At 41.2% G+C, this 25,141-nt stretch overlaps 1 protein-coding gene and 1 long non-coding RNA gene across 5 annotated transcripts in view; one reads left to right on the top strand and one right to left on the bottom strand.

The window, feature by feature from the left end:
* The window catches only part of LOC609469 (histone-arginine methyltransferase CARM1-like), a 250,915-nt gene that overhangs the window by 73,784 nt on the left and 151,990 nt on the right, over window positions 1–25,141 (bottom strand). For all 3 annotated transcript variants that reach the window (XM_038527174.1, XM_038527176.1, XM_038527175.1), the window contains one exon: window positions 2,624–2,734. In XM_038527174.1, the coding sequence (XP_038383102.1) occupies window positions 2,624–2,734 (111 nt within the window). The remainder of the gene's footprint in view (window positions 1–2,623; window positions 2,735–25,141) is intronic.
* On the top strand, window positions 4,102–11,757 carry LOC102152101. 2 transcript variants are annotated; one of them, XR_005354248.1, is made up of 5 exons: window positions 4,102–4,305; window positions 5,104–5,238; window positions 5,517–5,649; window positions 6,708–6,825; window positions 10,747–11,757. It is a non-coding gene; the product is annotated as an uncharacterized LOC102152101 (long non-coding RNA). The 2 variants fall into 2 exon arrangements; XR_005354247.1 differs by lacking the exon at window positions 6,708–6,825 and having other exon boundaries at window positions 10,747–11,734.

Here is a 25,141-nt window from a genome sequence, read left to right on the forward strand (position 1 = left end):
AATCACACAGACAGTTCTAGAATGGCTCCTCCCAGGGTGTGCTGATGATTATTGAGAGTTTATGCTGGGGTTGGAGATAGGATTACGGCTAGGATAAGCAAGGAAATTACTAGCTAATTCCTTCCTGTTTTTCCTTAAAATACTATAACCAAGGATATTAGGTTTTCAAGGTTTTAAAAAGATTATATCTCAAATCACCTTAAAATATATTGAAAACAAACTGTATGAGAAAAAGAAAATCCTTGAATTATTTATGCCACTCTTCTTGTGGGGTGGTATCTGATACAAGAGACAACTATCTCTTATCAGAACAGAACCTCTCTGAAGACAGGAATAGACTCTAATCAGTATATGTTACTCTTATATTCCCAAAAAACAGAATTATGGGATGCAAATGAATAAAGTATGATTAAATGATTAAGCAGCATCTGACACAGGGTTCTATGCTCACCTCCTTAGCCTTAGAAATGCATTTTAAGACCCATGAAAATCTAAGAGGTGGCACTTTTAACTACAGAGTTCTCTCTTCATAAGCTTATACTTTCTTCTTATTTTTTTAGAATTTCGTAATTAAAGTCTACTAGGACCATAAAGAAAGAGAAAAGGTGAGGTACAAACTGGAAAAAGATATTTTCCACAATATAGCCAGATAGGCTTAATCCCTAGAACATAGAAATCATTCCTACAAATTAATTAGAATTAGAAAAATAATTCAAAATAAAAATTGTTCAAAAAACGTGAACAATTATTCCACATAAGAGAAGGCACGAATGGCTAAAACACTCTGCAAAGATGCTCAAAGTTATTAGTAGGTGGAAAATGCAAATAGAACAGCAAACATCATGTCATAAATGCCAGATTGACAAAAATTCCAAAGCCTGACAATATCAAGTGCTGACAGAACTATAGAACAGTGGCATTCTTGTTTATTCCTGGAGGGAGTGAAAACCAGAAGAGCTACTTTTATTTCTGGAAAACAGCTGGGCATCACAGAGCAGAGTGAACATCACAGAGCAGACATGAAGTATGCATGTTCGATGACCCAACAATTCCACTGATGGTATTTACCAAGGAACTTGAGCAAAGCTGTACTGGGGAGTGCTGTGCAAGAATAATCGGAACAACACTTTTATGATAGACGCCATCCAAACTCTGCAAACAGAACAATGAACAAACAACTTGAGGCACTTCATACAATAGAACACTATCCAGAGAAGATAAAACAACAGTTGTGCACATCCACAAAATGATCATCAGGAACATAATCTTGGATGAAAAAAGCAAATTATAGAAGAATATATACATTATGATTCCATTTATGAAAAGTTCATAAGGGCTTTGTTTTTAGAGATAGAAATACATGTGGTAAAACTCTACAGAGCCAGGGGATGATAAACAAAAATTCAAGATAGTGGTTACCTCTGTTTAGAGCAGAAAGGAGAAGCAATGGGGACAAGACACACAGACCTTTAATGGAAATGCTAATGGCCTATTTCTGAAAAGAGGTAGAGGGCATATGATCATTATATCACAATCCTTTACACTTACATCTTTTACAAATATTGTTTTGTGTGTATCAGATTTTAAATAATTCAATAAAATAATTTCAATAAAAACTTTAAAAAATTGGTGAAGGAGGAAGCAACCAAAAAAATAAATAAATAAAATATTTTATCTGACATTTTTGGAAGGAAAATAAGAGTATGATAACAGCATGCTAGCCATCAGGATCTTGCACTCTACCCTTCCAAACATGCTGCATTTGTCTAGTCATCTCTGGTCCCTCTTTGCTCACTCAGGCAAAGCCAACCATCACTCTGAGCTACCAGTTGCCAAGGGCTAGAAGAACATTCTGCTATGTTCATCAGAAGGAACAGCCAAGCTTTCCTCTGTCATCCTATCCCTCATTAAAATTCAGGCCTCCTCCAGGTGTGAATGACAAGCACATTACCCTGTTCACACATATCCAATCTCCGTAACTTGATTGGGTTATTATTATATTACCAAAGCCATTATTACCTGACTCTTGACTTTGACTTATTCTCTAATATTTGTACACATGTCATAATGGTAATAGAGTGCTATACTTAAAACAAAGCATCTCTCTATCCTCCAAGTGGAGCTTGAAATTGGAAAAAGCTCCTTGAAACACAGATATCTGTCTGTGCTCCAAATACAACCATGTAGCAACAGCTCCTTAAGCCTAAAGTAAAAATTTTAAATGAGTGGTACAGCTATTGTCCATACAGTCTTTAAGAAAAAAATAAATGTAGTTCCAGTGAAGTCTGACTTCTCACCTTGTTCAGTCATTAAAGATAAGAAAACATTAATCTCCCCCAGGCCCACTTGCCACCCAATGGATGGGGAAGCAGAAAGTTTTGTTGTGTTTTCAGTGTTGTAAAATGTTTTAAAAACTTGTTTTCATGTCAATTACCACAGTGAAGTCTGGCTTCCTGCAGCAGTAAAATCCCAACAGGAAAAAAAAAAAAAATCAGACTGGTAAAAAAAAAAAAAAAAAAAAAAATTCTTCTAAATGACCTACCTGGAAGAGCCCATCACCCAGTCATCTAAAGTTTACTGAAGACCTTGTGAGTATAGCCACTGTAATAATACAGCCACTTACCTCAGCATACTGTGCTACCGAGCTGGCTTCAACAGCATACACTCTCCTAGCTCCAGCCTGGACGGCAAAAAATGATAGTATTCCTGATCCACAACCAACATCTAGAACAATCTGGAAGGAAAAGCAAAGAAAAGAAAGAGGTGAGAGCATGCACAGGTATGCTGGTACCATGCAAACTTTGAGTGTCACTATCGGATCTCATTGAAGTATGAGCTTTGCTACTTCTAAGTGGTCTTCCCTTGGCCAACTTACAAATCTCTGTGACATTCCTTTTTCTCAGATGTCTAGGGGGGTTAATAATATCCACTTTTCAAGGTCAGCTGTAGGGATTAAGTAACATGAAGTGTATACAAAGCACTTGGCACATAATTTCTTTGTAACATGGGTCACTTTGAGGATGTTTAGGGCCAAGAAAAGTAAAGTGTCATGAATGAGCCTCTGTTAGCACAAAATGAAAACTGTCACCAGTTTTTTTGTGTGTTTTTATATACTTTGCATAATTAATATATATGTATATATATAATTTCATATATATTTAAATTTATATATTTTTTCAGAAATAATTGAAGATAAAGTCTTTAAAAATCCAAAAGTGAGGTATGTGCTTTTTCCCCCCCCAGGTCTCTTGACATAGGTGGGAAGGTTTATAGGTGGAAAGTAGGGGGATATTAAGGCAGTGGACACATGGCATTTACAGACACTTTTCTTCTATTCTCTGTGTTCAGATCTGGGACTTAAATAAAGATAATCACCATTCACTTGTGCACTTACTAGCATGAGGGCCCAACACTTGGATACACTGAGAGCAAGAGGTGGATGGCATGTACTGGGTCCCTTGCCCAAACACTGCTGAAGCCAAGGCCCAAAACTCAATCTGATCACTGAAATTTCAGGTTAATGGGTTCCTGCTACATCAATGACTTTGACTCAATATTTTTTAGTACTAGCTTTGAGCAATGCATTTTGATTGGCTCTAAATCCTCACAATAAGCATTTCAGTAAATAGTATTATTATGTCTACTTTACAGATGACCAAACGGAACTTCAGAGACATTGACAACCAACCAAAGTTCACCTAGAAGCACACTGGGGAGTTCAGATTTGAATCTGGGTATTTCTGCCTCCAAGCTCAAGTTCCATAAAGCTATACACTGCTTACTTAAGTTCATCTTTATAAATCTGACATTCTAACACAGTGATACCAATAGGCAATGTTTGACAAGGACAAAATATTACTTTTTGTAGGAAATTTAGAAAAGACTTTTGTTTTACCTTGATGGCAGGAAAATTCTTCCCAAAAATAGGAACTATCAAGAGGGTAGGTGTGCACACATGTGTGTATGTGTGTGTGTATGTGTGTTTTAACTGCAGTACCATACTGTGCTGACACAGATATTCTGCCATTATTCTAAGGAAGCATGCTGCTAGTGATGGATTCACAGTGCTCACTTACATTAATTCTAGAACTGTGGCTGTATTCCATATGGTTTCCTAGGGCTTGGGTAATTAGGAGCATTACCAATTTAAAATGTCACCCAGGCTCTGGAATTTGCTGTCAGGCTGTCTACACTTTTAGAAATACCAACTTTCCCTTCCCCTCATCCTCCCTAGGAAATAACATCATCTTCACATGGCTCTGCTCCATTCCAAGAACACCTATGACTGCTGTTCAGGGAATGAAGGTCAGTAAGATGGACAGTACAATCCACAGCTTCCCCCTCTTCCAAAAAGATACACAGATCCAAAAGAACCTTTTTTAGAGCCTTATTCAATAAGAATATGAAACTTTAGAGTCCGCGTCCAGTCCAAAATATGGATACAAAATGAAGAAATAATGGAAACTGAACTTGCTTGGTCTGGTGACAGGTGCCCTGGAAATGTGTGAATGGTGTTCTTGGTCTCTTTTATTAGGGTGCCATGAAGCACGTCTCAGAAGGGTGTTTTTTCAGTTCTCTTGACTTCTCAGACTAAAAACTAAAGAAATGTTTGCCAGTAGGAGAGAGAGGAGAAAGGTAGTGGGGAGAAAGAGTAAAAGGTCAGAGATAGGAGGGAGCCTGATATATGTGGTTCAACCTTTGGCAAGGTAGTCGATTAGATAGAAGATGCTCTAATAGATCCAAACCATATCTGGAGGAGAGATGAAAAGTTACAAACTAATTTCAGACCAAAATAACCTTATTGATTTGGTTATCTCAAAACATAGCATAGGCCTTGGAAAAGAGTCTGATCTTTTGCTAGCATTATCCAGATAATGCCATCTGCCTTTCCACTCATGTATTTAAAAAATTAATAAAGGGATTTTCAGTTTGGGGCTGGTAGGAGAGGGTGGAAAGGGAAAGGAACATTTTGCCTTGTCTATGTAAGCCCTGCAATATTGGAAAAAAGATGTGGAGGGCTTGGATAAATTTTCTGATGAAGAATAAAAAAAGAAAGGCTGAGGCAAATATTTAGGCTCTAATGGACATATACCACCTTTTCAGCTGGGGCTTCCAAATCTGTGAGAAGAGAGAATGCTTACACAGATAACTCTGTTACACACTTTCCTACATGGCACTTCAGGAAGCCTTGAAGCTACCTCCAATCCTATTTTCTGGTCCTCACAGAAAGATTATATGGTGAGCCTATTTTTTATTCTAGCATTGGCAGTCCATCACAGAACTAGGTATGTTTGAGGGCCTTGGTAGATGTTAAATTATACTTTCTTACCCTAGGGAAAGACTATCCCCTGCCTTGGGCATAGACAATAAAATCCCCTTGTGTCTATAAAGCCATTTATGGTTTCCAAAGGATGTACCCCTGACACTATCTATTTGGTCATCATGCCTCCTTGGGATGGGCAGTACACAGTTTATTGCCATTTTATTGATAAGGCAATGCTTCTTCCTGATTCTAGGCTCCCTTGTGCATAATCTCGTGCAGCAGAGGCAGCTCACAGCTTGCCAGGTCCATGCTCTCTCCAAGCCAGGACCATGTTTCCTGCTCCTCTGCATCTCCTCATGGCCACCAGACCACTTCGGCCCAACCAAGTATGATGGGAAGTGACGAGTGTCTCTTCTGTGGGAGGGTGGCTGAAGGCATACTGTGACTCCCCACACTCTCTGCTCCTTACGCAGTGGCTCTGGAAACCACCTGCCAGAGCTGAAAAAGACCTAGATCCCTGGGTCACCCCTTCAGAAAGAACCACTCAGAACACTCAGCATGGCATGAGAAAGAAAGACATTTTATTATGCTAAACCACTGAGATCTAGAGACTGTTTGCTTTCAGAGGTGGCTTGCACTGATCCATACTTTTCTGCTGGATGATATCCCTCCTCTGGTTTTTCCACCTGGGGACGTGAAGACCAAGCCCAGAGATTCCGTCTTTGGGGCGCCTGCTCTGACTTCCCCAGACAGTCAGCCCAGACTGGGCTCTCTGTGCCTGGTACATAGCTCTCCAGGAGAAAGTATTACCAGATATTGCAAGTATTTCTTTACATGTTTGCCTTCTCTGCTGAGCCCATGAGCTCCCCAAAGACAAGAATCACATCATTTATCTCTCAGTCCCTAGTACAACAGGAAAATAAAAGCCATTAATAAATATTTGTTGACTAAATGACAGAATGACTTAACACAGCAGTCTCCTCATTCCAACATCACCTAAAGCTATCTCTGGAAAAGGCTTATGACTTTTTCCAGCAGTTTGAACTCTGGTAGTGTTCTGGCATGCATAGCTAGGAACCAAAGAGGTTGAGCCCAGAATGCTGAATTGTTTCACCCAATCTTTCCTTCTGCTTCCTGGCCCATTTTTTATTTCTTGGCTTCGAAGCCACCTCACAGAGCTGACATTTTATACTGTTTGTCTTCATGATGTCTATCCTTCCTCCTTGACGATGATCCCAGCATGTAGTTTGGGTCACTCTTGTGACCATCTGAGGCAGGCCTTCTTGGAAGGTTCTATGTCCCTTCGTGCTACAGGGCCTTAGTACATGTTGTTCCCTTTGCCCAGGGTGCTCCCCACTGCACACTCTGTGATAACAGTCTGTGTTTTTTTTTTTTAAATCTACTCAGTGTCCATTGTGCTAGATCTTTCTATTTGCTCCTCCAGATCTATGCTCTTTGTCAGGAGTCTAACCTATGTGGACTGTGTCAATGGCTTCCTTGACATTGGACTCCAGTTGGGAGCACTCAAAAGCAAAGACAACAGCAAGTCAGAGTGAAGACAGGTCAGATGATTTATTCTCCTGGTTTCCTCCTTCCTGGGTTTCCACAGATTTGTTGTCCCTTCTACCCAAAGGCAAAATTCCTATTGGGCTTCCATCTTTACAGCTATGACTATCATGTCTGCTTTCCAGTAACCACCCATTGTGGTCCACAAGTGGTAAAAAGTTTCCACTCTTGTTAGTGTTGGGCTGCTTTACCATACTGTGCTGCTTCCCTTAACTCTGCGCATCTTGGTAGAAAGTCCTGTTACTTAATTCTCCTAAAGCACTCTGTTAGGTATGCCATCTCTCTCCTGTGGGGTCCCTGGCTGATACACCAACTTCTCCTTTAGATTCCAAATGGCTCTCCATGAGAGAAGATGTCCCTACTTTATGCTCCCCTCCCAAGCTTAAGTAAAGTCCTCCTGTTGTATGCTCTCTTATCATCACCTCCTCATGCTCTTCCTTTGTAACACTCACCACAGTTATAACTTTCCATTCAATGAGTGACTATTTGATTAATGTCTGCTCCCCTGGACTGTATGCTTGGTTAAGAGAGAGACTTCCATCTATTTCTCACTCACGATTGAATCCCTGATAATAGCCACAGGTCTGGCACATAGTAGAGGCACTCACTAAATCTGCTGAACAAACGGAATAAATGAAAATGTGTCTTGCTACCACAAATAGGGATCCAATTCAGGATCCAGAAAATATTACCTCCTCAGAAAACACCTTCTTCCAGTGTAATAATTCTCTCCAATGTAGTGATCTTAAGCATCATTCAAAGGATGGCTTTTAAAAAAATATATTGCCATTTTATCATTACACTATGATCCAGTGACCTCTTGTGTACAACGCTTCTCTGGAGAGTGAATTCATCCTTGGCTGCCCCTAGGTGCACAGGCAGTAACTGAAGACATGGCTAATTTGGGGCTAAAGTGGGGGAGCACCAAAAAATGGTGTGAAATGCCTGTCAGAATTAATAGGGCAAAGTCAACAATTGGTCCATGTAATAGTGGCCAAAAATCCTGAGAATTTTTTTGTAAATAAAGTAAGGCTGAAAAATATTAAAAAGATAGGGTCATCCTTTTGCTTATACAGATGATTTTAATTACATGCTCTAGTGGTTTTCCTGGGCAAAGAAATCCTGCAAAATGTTTGGACAGGGCTAAAAAACGCTCCAAGTGGGTTCAAAGCTATTTATTTGGATTTATTAGATTAAAACTAATGAGGAATATCTGCGTCTTTATGGAAGTGTGAAACAAAATTACTCCTGAATAATGGAGTAAAAATTAAGTAAATATATACCATTTGTTTTATACTTATTATGTTGTTCTGCCTGTTTAGTACTTTGTAGGCATCACCTTAGTTACTTGTGATGACAACTCTATAATCAGAGCACTATTGTTTTCTCCATGTTGTAAAGAGGCTGAGCATCTGATGAAGTTCAAGTTGTGTTCTTAATAAATGGCAGAGAGGAAATAAGAAAATAGATGTACCTAGTTCAAACCCTGCAGTCTTAGCCACTCCCTTCATCTTCGATTTATGTTATGCCTTGTACTGCTTAGCCTACAGTACTATTGGTCACATTTAGCCTTCTCTTTTGCCCCAGCATTTTTATCAGTCTTCCAAGATTGAGGTCCCAATCATCCCACAATCAATTCCTCAAATGACGCCAGTTATTATTTACTATTTATGCATTCTTTCTTTGCTTGAGCATATCAATAGCTGCTCTGAACTGCAATCCCCCAACTGCAAGCTTTTTATGCCCTGTACTCTTAAATTCTGTGCCCAGCCCACCTGTCCACTTCACGGCCAGCAGTGCTTCTTCCAGACATCATCTTATTACCACTGTAGACATCCGCACCAAACCACCTCAAGTGGTTGGTAACATGCCCCATGCTCTTGCAGGACTGCGCATGTTACCATCATTACCTGCCATGGGCTGCATACCCCCCAAAACTGCCCCTGACTCTGCCGGTATCCTAACTCTTGACTGATAGGTTGACTAAAAAGCCTGTAGGCAGTAACAGAATGAGGAAACTGCTTAGCCTTTTGTGGTCATGGAAGAAAAATTCCAAATCATCTCAAGGCCTGCAGACAACATCCCTTTATGGCCTTTGCAGCTAAGACTTAAATCTTGTACAGATAATTAGCGCTTTCATTACGGCATAAGAATCCTGCCGTGATAGCTCCTCGTAAGACAGAATTCTACATCTGCTGTGCGGTGAAACTTGGTTACAACCAAAGAGCTGTCTGTATTTAAATTATGCATAATTAGTGCTTAGGAACCCTTGCTTCATCCTGCCTGGTCTTCTGGCAGAGGATAGATAAACCCATCACCAATCTTTTCACCACCTTTTCACCAGTTCCCCGCATGATTATGAAAAACACAGAATATGTTGATGACTTTTAGTTTATCTTCCTAAAATGATTAACCCTCTTCCTATGCTGCCATTGGTTTCATATTAGCTCATCTCACTTTAGACACATAGTCATCCATCAGACATCTATTAAATGTCTCATATTACTCACTGTGCCAAGTGCTGCTAGGTGCTGGGAATGCAGAGATGAACACAGAGAAATAGATGTGTAAGAAAGAAGCACCATGATGTGTTAGAGTGGCAATGATGGAATTACATAAAGGGCATGGTGAGAATATGAAGGAAGAACAGTCTATTCTATCCAGGAGTCTGGAAAGACTTCAATATGGTAATCGGAGCAGTGAAAATTGAAAGCTGAGTCAATGTTGTGCTCTTTGACTTGAGGGAGTATCTACCTGTGAATGATAGAGCCAGTCACATTTAGGAGACAGTTTCCTCAGGAGCATAATCTTTGTGCTAGATGTAGAAGGAGGGGCATGGCTAAGACATGAGCATGGCATAACCAGAAGCTGGAGAAACTGGCAGAAACTTGATCATAGACGGTCTTATATACAAGATCAAGAGCTTGGACTGGATCCTTAAACAAAGAAGGATCATAAAATGTTTCAACAGGAGAATTCTTTGATAGTTGCATTTTAATAGCATCACACTGGTGGTATGGATTGGAGGGCATAAGCCCAGAGGTAGCAGACAGATCCGGTGGTTCCTAACTACATCAGTAGTCCCTTCTTCCTTCCTATCAGAACCTCAATATTATTGAGTATCTATCCTGCATGCAGTTAACCATCCTCAGCCTAAGGGAGGGATCCTGAACCATCTAGCACAATCCTAGCTGATTCTTTTCCTCTTGCCAGAGATGGCTTTAGGTTTGGCTGTGTGATATGTTATTAATGAGACCTGTGGGAAAGTCTGCTGGGGACTTTTGGGAAATATTTCCTCCCCCCTAAGACAGACACATAGAAAAGATACCTCTTCCTTTTTGGACATGGTTAAACTAGGATATGATGTGTGGAGGAACTGGGTTAAAATACCTTGGAGTCATGCCACCTTCAACTGTTTTAGCCAACTTGAGTGGGGATTTTCTCCCACATAAAGCCAGATATTTTAACTCTGGTCCAAGTAGGAAAACTAACTGGAAGATTTGCAACATTCCAGGAAAGGTACAATAAAAAGGAGAAGTAAGAATGAGCTGGGGGGTGGAGGGGAATGCAAGAGTTGCAAAAATGCTAAGTTAACAGAAGCTAAAGGATTTGGAGGCTGGAAGGGAAAAGAAAAGGTCTAGATGGACTCCCAGGTCCCAAGCTGGGGTGGTGGTTATAATTCGAGTTTTGCGTCATGCCAGAATGGGACATTTGCCTCGCTGTTTGCTTAGAGCAGCCCTAGAAATCACCTGTGCTGATCTTCAAACTCTGGAGTTGAGGTTCATCACTGCTGCTGCCTAAGGAGTCTGCTAGTCTGCTGCAGGGGTGCCTCTCATTCCTCAGATTGGTCATGCGGAAGACAAAACTGCTCGCCCCACTCATGCCACATGCATTTTGTTCCTTGTCTCCTGCTGCAGTCTCCTTGTTGCTTTTGGGGCATGAAGCAAGCACTACAGCGCCTGCCCGGCACCCATGCATGTGTGCCACTGAAGTGCAAGGAAGTTTATACCATCTGGAGGTGAACTTTGACCAAAGCAAGATGGTAGCCAATGGACCAGTCATTCTCCTTTCCTCACATTGGATGAACTACTTGGAGATAAAGTTGTTTCACATGGCCTTTTCGAAGACACAGAGCAACCAGTTTTTCATAAAGCTCTGGCAAGCTCAGTATATGCTCTCTTACTCTCTCCTTCCTTCCTTCTTTCCTGGTCTCACTCCCCTTCCCCTTACTCATGCTTTCCTGAGATCACCCTCCCTAACCTCACCTAAGCCTCTGTCCCATGATTTGTGATTCAGGAAACTGAGGCTAAGAAAATCATGGAATTTATATGAAATTCAACATGTTTCTTGGCATTCTTTTCTGTTATTCTGTCTTTTCTGGGTTTCTGGTGCCTCTGACTTCTAAACCCAAGCCACCATTGAATCTGAATGGCTGTCAATAGCTCAGATCTAGGAAATGAAGTGAAAAGCAGAGCTTAAGGTCCAAGTTCCATCAGAGCTCAATTCCTGGTCCAGTGCTAAAAAAGACCAGGTTCAAGTACAGTACTTAAAACTGCTTATCAATTGATTGTTTGAACCTATGTGACTACTTCTTACTGATTTTGTCTTGTTTGTCTACTTATATTTTTATATTCTTATCCTGAAAAGTAGATATTGAAACAAAGTCACCTACTTTAGAAATTATTGTTGCATAGAGTGTTTTATCTAATTCTTTAGCAAAGTCAGTAGCTGCTCCAAATTGGTCTTTCATGGCTGGCACTGCCTTAGAGGGAACACAAAGGCTTAGAAATTCAACCCTAGGAACTTCCTAAGGTGGCTTGCATCCAGTGGGTAGGCAATCCACCAGGCCGAAATTAATAGTAAGAGAACCAATAAAACCATAGTAGTGAAATATTAATCCTTCAAGCCCTCTCTTTCTTTCCTACTTCCCTCACATGCACAGCTGATGCACTGACAATATCACCTTAGCAATCTGTCCCTTCTTTAATGATTTTGTAAAAGTGGCATCTGGTATGATGGTCATTAGTGTCATTTACCAACTATTTCTGGTTCTCCTTCTGTGCACACAGTAAAATCTCACTCCCTTGCTCTTTAAAAGCAGGAGTGACCACATGACTTGCTTTGGTCCATGTAATGTGACCAGAAATACCACATGTGGTCACTTAAGAACTGGGGGTGTGGTCAGCTAATCTCTCCTCTCTGCATTCGGAGGCTGCTCCTTCAGACTGGGTTTGGGGTGAGAAGGAGACAAAGCGCAGCCCTCAGCTGACCCCTAATGGATTAAATGAGACATAAAGCTCTGGTGGTTTACACCACTGAGCTTTGGGGGTTGACTGTTACAGTAACATAACCTAGTTACGCCAACAAGTCTGAGTAGTGCCGATGATCTCTGATTCAGATTCCACAGTTACGTCCATCCACAGCATTCTGACGGTGTGCTGAGACTCTGCACACGGTAGCTCACTAAATTCTTACAGCCACCAAGTAGGCATTCTTACCCCAATTTAAAATTAACCTCAAAAAATATTAGAGGCACTTGTCACCATCTTGAAAGATTCAGAGATGGGCTTTGAGCACAGATATCTTGTTTACAAGTCTGTGTAAAGCCCCAAGCTCCCTTGTTCCCAAATGCCCTAAAAAATGGTCAAACAGTCTGAGACCATTGTTTATTCAGTCTTTTTGGATCTCCCTGAAAGCTGCACTTTGCTTTCATACCAAATGAAAGCATTTTTCTCTGCTGACTATAGCATCTTTCTCCCATACTCCTTCAGGAGCAGATTCTATTGAAGCTCAGGAAAATCCTGGCACAGACATCCCATCTGCCTTCACACTCACATTTGGGAATCTATGCAAAGGCTCCCTTAAGGTTCATGGACCAAAGAAATCACTTAAGACCAAGGCCCATTTCTAGTCTTTCTGATAACTTCTACCTCACAAAATTAATCCCTGGGTTGAGTTCTTATGATATACTACCCAACATGAACTTTGGCCTCCCCACTGGGTTAAAAATTGTTTCCCAGAACTCATGCCTATCCAGAACCTGTAGATGACCTTGTTTGGAAATAGGGTTTTTAAAGATTTATTAAGAAAACAACATACTGGATTATGGAGGGCCCTAAATCCAATATGATAGACGTCATTACAGGAAGAAAGAAATTTACACACAGAGACACAGAGGGGGAGACTGCCACATGCCAACAGAGACAGAGACTGGAATGATGCATCTACAAGTCAAGAAACACCAAGGATTGCCAGAAACCACAAGAAGCTAGGAAGAGACACGAAAGGATCTCCTCCAGAGCCTTCAGAAGGAGCATGGCCCTGCGACGCCTTGATTTTGAACTTCTGGCTTTTAGAATAGTGAGAGAATAAAATTCTATTGTTCTAAGCTACCTAGTTTTTGGTAATTTGCCATGGCAGCCCTAGGAAACTAAAACAGCCTCTAAAGTCCAAGTCAATGGGGGAAAAATGCATTATTCAGATCTCTCTCTGATATGTAGATATGGGTATACAAACCTGAGTTTGCATATAATTACCGCTTAGTAGCTGTGCACCCCCTAAAGCAAATTACTCAAATGTACATATCTCTGGTCCCTTTATCTATACATCAGATTAACAGTATATATCGTATTTGTTTGCTGAATGGTTCAGTGAGCATTTGCCATTCTCTTGTGCCTCTTGGCATCTGAACTGCTTCCTGTGTTTGGACAGCACCTCACTGCTGAGGCAGCACCAGTCTCCCAGTAGGGAAGTGGAGGGTGTCCGATTCTCTTTTCTAGCACCCTTGAAGCTAAATCACAGGCATGATTTAGCTTCTGCCAAGATGTGCTTTGCATGAGAAGCTCAGAATGTGAAGATTCAGGGATGTCACAGAATCCTTTCAGGTGAGATCACAGCTACCTCCCAATGCCCATGTGTCAGAGGGAGCTTCTAAGGACAGCATTCAAAGGTAGCACTGGGGGCAGGCTATGCCGCTAAGGTGCCCAACCCTGGGTGCACCTTTGTCTCTCTAAATTCAATCCTGCAGCATGACTTTGGAAATTATTTTTGGTCATGTAGTTTCCATACCTAGTGGCCAATGATCCTGTATCTTTTAAGGAATTCTTTTCTCTCTTTTTTTCCTTAAGTCGGCAGAGCCAGTTTCTGATGTTAGCAGCTAATGACCCTAACACACAAGTACTAAGTGAAATGGGATATGCAAAGCACCTAGCAGGTATTGTGAGTCATGTCCTTTCTTTCCACTTCCCTACACAGTACTCAGCAAGGATACTGCCGTCACCAGGTCAAAGACTACGCTCAGGGGCAAGCAGTGGAGGACTTAATGGATGATTTTTTTTTTTTAAATGTGCTGTATATACACAGTGAATGTTATTCTTCCTTAAAAAGGAGATCCTGCCATATGCAATACCATGGACAAATCTGGAGGGCATTCGCTAAATGAAGTAAGCCAGACTCAGAAGGACTAACACTGTATGTTTTCACCTAATGTGAAGTATCTAAAATAGTCAAATGCATCAAAGCAGTGAGTAAATGCTAGTTGCAAGGGATTGGGGTGAGGGAGAAACAGGAAAGTTTATTAGTCAAAGGGTATGAAGTTTCAGTAATGTGAGATGAAAAATTCAATTCTTAATTCCTAGACATCTACTGCACAGCATCGTATCTGCAGCTAACAATACTGCATTGCATACTTAAAATTTTGCTAAAAGGACAGATTTTATGTTAAGTGTTCTAATCACAAAATAATAAGTAAAGAAGGCAGACAGAAACTTCTGGAAGTGATGGATATGTTATGGCGGAGACTATGGTGTATACTAACATTTTCAAAGTCATCAAGTTGTACATGTTAATTATACATCATTTTTTGATGTGATTCATACCTCATTAAGGTTTGTGTTTTTTTTTAAATAGGGAAGTAAGCGCTGTTTCATCACAGGCAGACAGGACTATTGTGCGGGCCTGGAGTATAGTCTTTATTTCCACCAGTGATGAAGGTCAGGCCTCATTAATGTGTGGGGTTAACTAAAGGTGTACAGTGTTTCAAGGCAGGAGGAGAATTTCAGAGGAGGACCAGAGACGGACTCAAGGACTTTTGACCAAGCTGATGATAAGCTCATAGTGAAGAAAACTCACACTGGGAGAGGCCAGGAGCTCAGGCTCTGCAAATCTGAATAGCAGCTGACAATCCAGGCCTGTTGCTTTGCATGTTTGTTGTTGTTATTTATGGTTTTTTTTAAGCCTTCAAATCCCTGAATCCCTTCTGCCTAAGCCAACTGCATATTTGAATGGACTAAGCAGCTGTTGCAATGGGGGGGGGGGGGGATTCTCTCTTCTGTGAAAATGCTGATTTAAAAAAAAAAAAAAGTAATAAGCTCCCAGCTCCTGCTTATTCTGTTTCCAGCAACTGGTGCCCTGACAAATGAAGTGTCAAAACATTTCCAAATTAAAACCCTACAGCTCACATAGCCCCACACCCTCAGCAGGATGGACTTCTCCTACTTGTACCCAGCATACACTTGAAGAAACTAAAAATAGCCAGATAGCAATTAACAGAAATTCTGAGGAGGGGAATGGGGTGAGTTCCAACAGGGTCAGTTTCCTGGATGGGTTCCAAGTGGAGTTCTCAGCCAGCAGTGCTCTGGCCAAGAAAGGGTTTTCATTAAAACTGCACGGAGGAGGTAGAGTGAAAAAAAATAAAGATTTGAAAGATTTAAAATGATAGCAGAGGTAGAAACTACAGCACCAACCCCAACACCATCAGGGACAACCATCATACTTGCTATGAGGTACTGAGTTCCTAGCCTGGGTCACTGAGCACTCCATATGCAATGTAACCTCTTAACCTTGCAAGGGCTCTAAAAAGTAGTCACTACTCTAACAGATAAGGCCGTTAAAGCCCAGAGCCAGTAGACAGCTTGCCCAAGATCTCAAGACGAACAGGCTTATGGCAGGTGCATGCTGAGTGGCCAGGCTGTAGTTCGAACCCGGCTTTCCGGCTCTGGGACTCGACCATAACCAGTGTGCCTTGCTGCCTCATACTTGGATGGGGAATGGGCTTATCTAAGTGACCAAATATTTCCACACCATCCTTAAGCCCAAGGAAACAAAATTCTCCCTTGGCAATTTCAGTAGTACCTTTTAGGGGTTATAGGGTGGGGAGTGGGGCACGGAGGACTCTAAAGTAAGACTCACTGGGTTTTAATCCTGGTCTTTTCATTTACTAGTTGTATAAAATAAGATGAATTAACAGCATCCTCAGGCCTCAGTTTTTAAAAATCTCTAAAATGGCAATAAAGGACACCTGGGGAGCTCAGCTGGTTAAGCGTCTGCCTTTGGCTCAGGTCATGATTTCAGGGGTCCTGGGATCTAGTCCTGCATCTGGTTCTCTGCTCAGTGGGGAGTCTGCTTCTGCCTCTACCCCTGCTCATGCTCTCTCTCTCTCTTTCATATAAAAAATGAAATTTTTAAAAAATAAAATAAAATGGCAGTGACGTTAGCATTCATCTCAACACTATTATGAAGATCAAAGGAAGCTGCTATAGACTGAATATCTGTGTCTCCCTAAAATTCAAATGTTGAAACTCTAACCCCCACTGTGATGGTGTTTGTTTTTTTCTTTAATTCAATTAATTAACATATAGTGTTTTATTAGTTTCAGAAGTAGAGGTCAGTGATTCATCTCTTTTTTTTAAGATTTTATTTATTTATTCATGAGAGACAGAGAGAGAGAGAGAGAGAGAGAGAGGCAGGCAGAGACACAGGCAGAGGGAGAAGCAGGCTCCATGCAGGGAGCCCGACGTGGGACTCAATCTTGAGTCTCTAGGATCACGCCCTGGGCCGAAGGCTGCGCTAAACTGCTGAGCCACCTGGGCTGCCCTCTTTTTCTTTTTTTAAAGATTTTATTTATATAATTCATAAGAGACACACAGAGAGAGGTAGAGACCTAGGCAGAGAGAGAAGCAGGCTCCTCACAGGGATCTTGTTGCGTGACTTGATCCTAGGACCCTGGGATCATGACCTGAACCAAAGGCAGATGCTCAACCACTAAGCCACCCAGCATCCCTCATCAGTCTTAGATAACACCAGTGCTCATTATATCATGTGCCCTCCAGTTACCCCATCCCCAATCTCCTCCCCTCCAGCAACCCTCAGTTTGTTTCCTATGATTAAGAGTCTCTTAGGGTTTGCCTCCCTCTCTGATTTCGTCTTATTTTTCCCTCCCTTTCCCTATCATTCTCTGTTTTTTTTCTCACTCATTCCACATATGAGTGAGATCATATGATATTTGTCTTTCTCTGACTTATTACACTTATCAGAATACCTTCTAGTTCCAACCAAGTCATTGCAAAAGTCAGGATTTCATTTTTTTTGATGGATGAATAATATCCCATTGTATATATATACCACATTTTCTTTATCCATTCATCTGCTGATGGACATCTGGGCTCCTTCCATAGTCTGGCTATTGTGGACATTGGTGCTGTGAACATTGGGGTGCAGGTGCCCTTTTGGAACACGACATTTATATCTTTAGAGTAAATACCCAGTAGTGAAATTGCTGGGTCATAGGGTAGCTTATTTTCAAGTTTTTGAGGAATTTTCATATCGTTTTCCAGAGAGGCGGCACAGCCTTGCATTCTTACCAACAGTGTAAGGAGGGTGCCCCTTTGTCTGCATCCTCACTAACATCTGTTGTTTTCTGTGTTGTTAATTTTAGCCATTCTGACCAGTGTGAGGTGATATTTCATTGTGATTTTGATTTGTATTTCCCTGATGACAAGTGATGTGAAGCATTTTTTTTAATGTGTCTGTCGGACATTTTTATATCTTCTTTGGAGAAATGTCTGTTCATCTCTTCTGCCCATTTCTTTTTTTAAGGTTTTATTTATTTATTCAAGAGAGAAAGAGAGAGAGAGAGAGTGTGTGTGTGTGTGTGTGTGTGTGAGAGAGAGAGAGAGAGAGAGGCAGTGGGAGATGATATTTGCTGTGGGCTTCTGTATATGGTTTTTATTATATTGAGGTATGTTCCCTCTATCCCTACACTGTGAAGAGTTTTAATCAAGAAGGGATGTTATACTTTGCCAAATGCCTTTTCTCTATCTATTGAGAGGATCAAATGGTTCTTGTCCTTTATTAATGTAATGTATATTACATTGATTGATTTGCAGATGTTGAACCACTCTTGCAGCCCAGGGATAAATCTCATTTGGTTGTGGTGAATAATCCTTATAATATACTGTCGGATCCTACTGGCTAGTAACTTGGTGAGAGTTTTGGCATCCGTGTTCATCAGGGATTAATTCTTCTTTAAATATTTGGTAGAATTCCCCTGGGAAGCTATCTGGTCCTGGACTCTTGTCTGTCAGGAGATTTTTGATTACTGCTTCAATTTCCTTACTCATTATGGGTCTGTTCAGGTTTTCCATCTTCCTGTTTCAGTTTTGGTAGTTTACACATCTGTTATTAACTGGTTTATATAACTGGCATCCATTTCTTCCAGATTGCCTAACTTGTTGGTATATAGTAGTTCATAATATGTTCTTATCATTGTATTTATTTGGTGTTGGTTGTGATCTCTCCTCTCTCATTCATGATTTTATTTAATTGTGCCCTTTCTCTTTTCTTTTTGATAAGTCTGGCCAGGGGTTTATTGATCTTATTAATGTTTTCAAAGAACCAGCTCCTAGTTTCGTTGATATGTTGTACTGTTCTTTTGGTTTCTATTTCACTGATTTCTGCCCTAATCTTTTATTAATTTTCTTTTCATGCCGGGTTTAGGCTTTATTTGCTGTTCTTTCTCCAGCTCCTTTAAATGTAAGACTGGATTGTGTATTTGAGACCTTTCTTGTTTCTTTAGAAAGGCTTGTACTGCTATATACTTCCCTCATAGGACTACCTTTGCTGCATCCTAAAGGTTTTGGACAGCTTGCTTTCATTTTCATTTGTTTCTATGGATTTAAAAATTTTTTTTAATTTCCTGGTTGACCCATTCATTCTGTAATAGGATGCTCTTTAACATCCATGCATTTGAATTATTTCCAAATTTCCTCTTGTGATTGAATTCCAGTTTAAAAGCATTGTGGTCTGAAAATATGCAGGGAATGATCTTAATCTCTTGGTACCAGTTGAGACCTGATTTGTGACCCATAATGTGATATACTCTGGAGAATGTATCATGTGCACTCGAGAAGAATGTTTATTCTGTTGCTTTAGGATGGAATGCTTTGAATATATCTGTGAAGTCTATCTGGTTCAGTGTGTCATTCAAAGCCCTTGTTTCCTTGTTGATCTGCTTAGATGATCTGTGCATTGCAGTGAGTGGGGTGTTTAAGTCCCCTACTATCATTGTATTATTACTGATGTGTTTCTTTAATTCTGTTATTAACTGGTTTATATAATTGCCTCCTCCTCAGAGGCATAAATAAAATTGTTAGATCTTCTTGTTGGATGGACTCTGTAATTATGTTATAGTGTCCTTCCTTACCTCTTATTATAGTCTTTGGTTTAAAATCTAATTTGTCTGACATAAGGTTGGCTACCCCAGATTTCTTTTGATGTCCACTAGCATGATAAATGGTTTTCCACCCCCTCACTTTCAATTTGGAGGTATCTTTGGGTCTAAAATGAGTCTTTAGCAGACAGCATATCAATGGATGTTGCTTTTTTATCCAATCTGATACCCTATGTCTTTTGACTAGGGCATGTAGCCCATTTTAACTATTGAAAGGTATGAATTTACTGCCATTGTATTACCTGTAAAGTAACTGTTTCTGTATATTGTCTCTGTTCCTTTCTGGTCTTTGTTACTTTTGGGTTCTCTCTTGCTTAAGGGATTCCCTTTAATATTTCTTGCCAGGCTGGTTTAGTGATCACAGATTTTTTAGTTTCTGTTTGTCCTAGAAGCTTTTTGTCTCTCCTTCTATTTTGAATAAAAGCCTTGCTGGATAAAATATTCTTGGCCACATATTTTTTTCATTTCGCACACTGAATATATCATGCCAGTCTTTTCCGGCTTGTCAGGTGTCTGTGGACAGGTCTGCTCTCAGTCTAATGTTTCTACCCTGGTAGGTTAAGGATCTCTTGTTCTGAGCTGCTTTCAGGATTTTCTCTGTCTCTGAGATTTGTAAGCTTCACTGTTACATGCTGAGATGTTGACCTATTTTTATTGATTTTGAGAGGGGTTCTCTGTGCCTCTTGGACTTAACTGCCTGTTTTCTTTCCCAGATTAGAGAAGTTCTCAGCTGTAATTTGTTCCAATACACCCTCTGCCCCCTATTTCCTTTTCTTCTGGGATCCCAATTATTCTCATATCATTTCATTGTATGGTATCACTTACCTCTTGAAATCTCCTCTCATGTTCTAGTAGTTGTTTATCTTTTTCTTAGCTTCTTTATTCTCTAACATTTTGTTTTCTGTATCATGAATTCTCTCTTCTGCCTCATTTATCCTAGCAGTTAGAAACTCCATTTTTTATTGCATCCCATTAATAGCCTTTTCCATTTTGACTTTATTAGATTTTTATTCTTTTATTTCTCCAGAAAGCTAGTATGTATATCATTGTTATTCTGAACTCTAGCTCTGACATCTTACTTATATCCATACTGACTAGGTCCCTGGCAGTCAATACTGCCTGAGGTGAGTTTTTCCATCCTGGCATTCTGTCCAGAGAAGAACAGATGAATGAGAGAACAAAATACTGAAATGGCAACAATGACCTCAGAGAAATATACACTAAACAAATCAGTAGAGACCCAAAACTGAAAAAATAAAATAAAAAAAAAGAGAGAAAGAGAGAGAATATAATCAGACAGGTGAACAGAACAGAGCAATATACTGGATCCTGTGTGTATTCTGATCTGTTTCCTACAAAACTAGGTCCCAAAATTGTAAGGAAAGAAAAATTTATATATGTATATAAATAAATACAATGAGAAGACAGAATGTAAATTAAAAGACAAAACAAAAAAGAAACAATGTAAACAGACAGGTGAACAGAACAGCAATACACTATATCATGGGTGTATTTTGATCGGCTTGTTAGAAGAGACTACATCCCAAAATTGTAAAGAAAGAAAAACATATATATACAAAAGCAAAATTAAATACAGTGAAAGGATAGAATGAAACCATAAAGACGAAAATTTAAAAAGACTTTGAAAAGAAGAGAGAAAATATAATCTGACAGGTAAACAGAAGAGAGACATATAGTAGATTCCGGGTGTATTTGAGCCTGTTTGTTGGAAGAAACTGCACCCCAAAATTGTAAAGAAATCATATATATATATATACACACACACACACACACACACACACAAGTAAATGAAATATACAAGTTAAATGAAATACAATGAAAGGATAAAATGTAAGTGTAAAATTAAAAATAAAAAAAAAGACTTTAAAAAGTTGATAAAATAAGAAATTGGTTGAAAAGGAAAGAGAAAGAAAATTAAACTCGAAAGACTGAAGAATCATGAGAAAAAGCCCATGCATTCCATATGCCATTTTCCCCTAGGACTGGGGTTTCGTGGTTGTGTCATCGGTCCCGGTCTCGGCGGGATGTCCTTGCTGACCTGAGGACGAGGGTGCACTGATTCCCGGGTGTCTCTGCCAGGGCAGACCTGCGCTGCCCTTGTGGGGCGGGGTGGCTGAAGACCTGCATCAGATTGTTCTGGGTGGCTTTTGTTCCCTGGACGCTTTCTGAGCAGCCTTGGAGGCTGAGGGTGAAAATGGGGGCCTCCCAGTCTCCAGCCCTGGAGTGCAAGAGCGTGCCCCCCACTCCTCAGTTCGCCCTCAGGGAAGGGCAGGCCCACTGCTGTCTCCAGCATCTCCTGCCCTCCGTGTTCACCCAGCCTGTGACCCGGCATTTCTATTTCAGACACAGGACCCCGCTTTGAGTCCCCAAACCCTGCAGACTCCTGCGGTGTGCAGGTGCATTCTGCTCCTTTTGCAGAATGGGGGGAGTCTGGTGGGTTCCGCCTCTTGCCAGGCCCCTGCTCAGAGAACAGTCACCGGGTGGTGCCATGGTTGGCGGTTTATGGCCACCCCGAGCTGAGCACCCGCTCCTGGGCTCACTGACTGCAGCCGGCTTCCCCGCTCCGATGCCTGGGAACTCTGCCGCATCAGGCACCCCCGGTCTTCCCGCAACCCCAAGGATCCTGAGACCACACTGTCCCACCTAGGTTTCCACCTTGCTTTGGTGTCTGAGCACCTTTCAGCCAAGCGGTCCCTTACTGGAGCAGACCTCCCAAAGTTCTGCTTTGGGGCTCTGCTGCTTTATCACTTTCTGGAAGCCAGGTGCAGGAGGCTCCATCCCCTTGCAGTTTATCTTCCCCGTAAATCGCCTGGAATTCACTTCTCTGTCACCTCCTACCTTGCACAAAGTGGTCACTTTTCTATTTGTAGAGTTGCAGCCATCCTTTTCTTAGATCTCTGGTTGAGTTCACAGGTTTTAGAATGATTTGACAGCTATCTCGCTGAATCCCTGGGACCAGACAAAACTAAGGTCTCCTACTCCCCCACCATTTGGAAAGTTCAACGTGATGGTAGTTGAAGATGGGCTTTGGGAAGTAATGAGGTGACAAGTGCGGAGCCCTCATGATGGTGACGAGTGGCGTTATAAGAAGAGACGTGAAAGGGTTTGCTGCTTCTCCTTCTGGGACATGTGAGGATGTAGCAGGAAAGCCACTATCTATAAGCCAGGAAATGATTCCTCAGCAGACACCGGCTCTGCTGACACACTGCTCTTGGACTTCCCATCCTCCAGAATTATGAAAAATAAACGTTTATTTAAACCACCCAGTCTATGGTAGTTTGCTGTAGCAGCCTGAACTAAGACAGAAACAGTATATGGAAAGCTCTTGGCATGGTGCCTGCATATGCTATGTTCCTCAACATATAACAGCCATTGGTACTGATCATTCTAAACCCCATGCCCTTTTAGGTAATTTCACCAAGAAAGAATATAAGGGTTTAATGAAAAGGTAGCATCCTCCATGGAATCCCAGGGTTTATTCCAGACTGGTCTTCAGAATGATAAAGCAAACAAAAAAGAATCTAAAAAGATTTTGGATTCATGGTGGATTTGGTAGATTCAGAGTTGGGGTGAGAGACCATTCTAGACTGACTAGGAATGAGGGGATTCTTGAGACATTACAACTGGGATAGTTAGTTATTTCTGTTTTCAGAGGGGAGGGGATATGTACCATCAGAAAAAAGTGTACCAACCTTCTTCTTTTTCCTTCAGAGTAAGAGTGACCCATGTGCCTGGTGATGCTGGGAAACAGGACTGAGCATGCGCAGCCCGCTGCTGAGGTGGGGGGCAGCCTGCTCACCCCCTGCTCAAGCATGCACTCTTGAGTTCCCTACAGGGGAGCAGGCCGGGCAGGCTCTGGGTGCATCTAGGCAGACTGGTTGTTCAGCATAGAAGTGGGTGGAAAAGTTGTGTGTGTGTGGGGGGAACAGGAAGCCTTATTTGGCTACAGGTCCAATCCCTGCTCTCCAATCAGCATTAACAACCATAAAGCTGCTATTATTTCTACCTGACATCTGTGTCTATTTCTAAATTGGTTCAGAACTCAGAGGGGGAAAGAGATATAATTAATTATCAACCATGTGATTAATTATCACCTTCATAAACCCCAACAGATAGAAGCCTATTTTATTTCATTGGCAGGCAAGGCCATTTCAGGTTGGCAGGAAAAGGATTATTCACAAAATCAAATGAGGTTATAGCTGTGAGTGACCTTAAAGATGAGCCAGTCCAATAGCTTCATTTTTATAGATGAAAAGATATACAAAGGAAATGGTCAAGTGACATAATGCATGTGAAATTCTGTGAAAGCTTATAATGCAACTTATTCATACGATTGGTAGTTTGGAGAATGGTCTTTAGAAGCTCTAACCTCAGAATTAAAAACAGATTATAGAAATATAGAAAACTTATGGTAGATAATAGAAAATAGATTATATGTGGAAACTAAGCAACTTTAGAGGGAGAGAAGTTTCCCTAAACCAAAGTATTACCTCCAGGAAACATTTTCAAACCACGAAGAACTGATCAATAGTTTGGAGGGTTTTTTGGTTTTGTTTTTTAAAATTTGTATTATTTTTATTATTTTAAAAATATTTTACTTACTTATTTGGCAGAGAGAGAGCAAGCAAGCGAGCAATGTGCACAAGCAGGGGTAGGGGCAGACAGAGGGAAAGGGAAAGGCAAACTCCCTGCTGAGCAGGGAGTCCAATGCAGGACTCGATCCCAGGACCCTGAGACCATGACCCAAGCTGAAGGCAGACGCTTAACCGACTGAGCCACCCAGACACCTGTTTTTTGTTTTTGTTTTTTAATTAGCAAAAAATATCTACCTTTGGTCAGTAAGACTGATTACCCACAATCCTGAATACCAGGTAAAGTGTCAAAAGAAACAAGCGTTTCCCTCCTCTATCCCAATCCTGCCCACCTGCCATAATGAGGTCCTTCTTGTTAGGAATGTTTACTTCCTATCTGCTAACCAGGCAGGCCCCACTGGCAAGGCAAAGGTCCCAGACACATCAAGACATATGACAAGACAGAGGAGACTCTGTGGCCAAATACAACCATTTCTTATCTTATCTTTGCTTCCTACCATCACCCTCACTCTCCAGAGTCCCCAGATCTGGTCCTGGGAAAGTCAGAGAGAGTCCACCTCACCCTTCCTCTCCCACCAAGCACAGCTGTGAAACCTGAACTCAATGCATGGAACAGGTACTTGAAGACTCTGAAAAGTATATAGTAGCAGGTGGACTGGGGAAGACCCAAAGTCAAAATTCAACCAAACCAAATCCTCTACCCCACCCATGGTCTGAACTCAACACACCAGAAATGGGTACCCGGATGCAGACAAGAGAGCTCCTGAAGACACTTAGCTCTGGCTCTGGCATCAAGAAAGGAAACTATAATCTCAAATATGGAAATACTCTGGTTTTCCCTTCCTCCTTTTTTTTTTTCCTTTCCCTCTTCCTTCTCCTCTCCCTCCTTTCTTTTCCTTCCCTTTCTTCTCTTCGAGTCTTCTAGCCTCCAGTAATCTAGTAGTAGTGACAGCATCAGTCTACAGGAGTCAAAATGACAAGGGAGGGGAACCTACCTCTTCATTCAGTGGTGTGGTTATTTCCAAAGGCTGAGGCCACCCCCCACTGCCTTTTTTCTTTCTTTGTCCCCTCTCTGCTTGGCCAGTGTGGGCAAAGTCATGGAAGTACATGACAGAGTGAGCTTTGTGCCCAGAGACTAAGAAGTGGTCCCAGAGAATCAGAAAGTACCAGGGAAATCATGGAGGAGGAAGG

The sequence above is a fragment of the Canis lupus genome, chromosome 1 (assembly GCF_011100685.1).
Source record: "Canis lupus familiaris isolate Mischka breed German Shepherd chromosome 1, alternate assembly UU_Cfam_GSD_1.0, whole genome shotgun sequence".
Taxonomy (NCBI): Eukaryota; Metazoa; Chordata; class Mammalia; order Carnivora; family Canidae; genus Canis; species Canis lupus.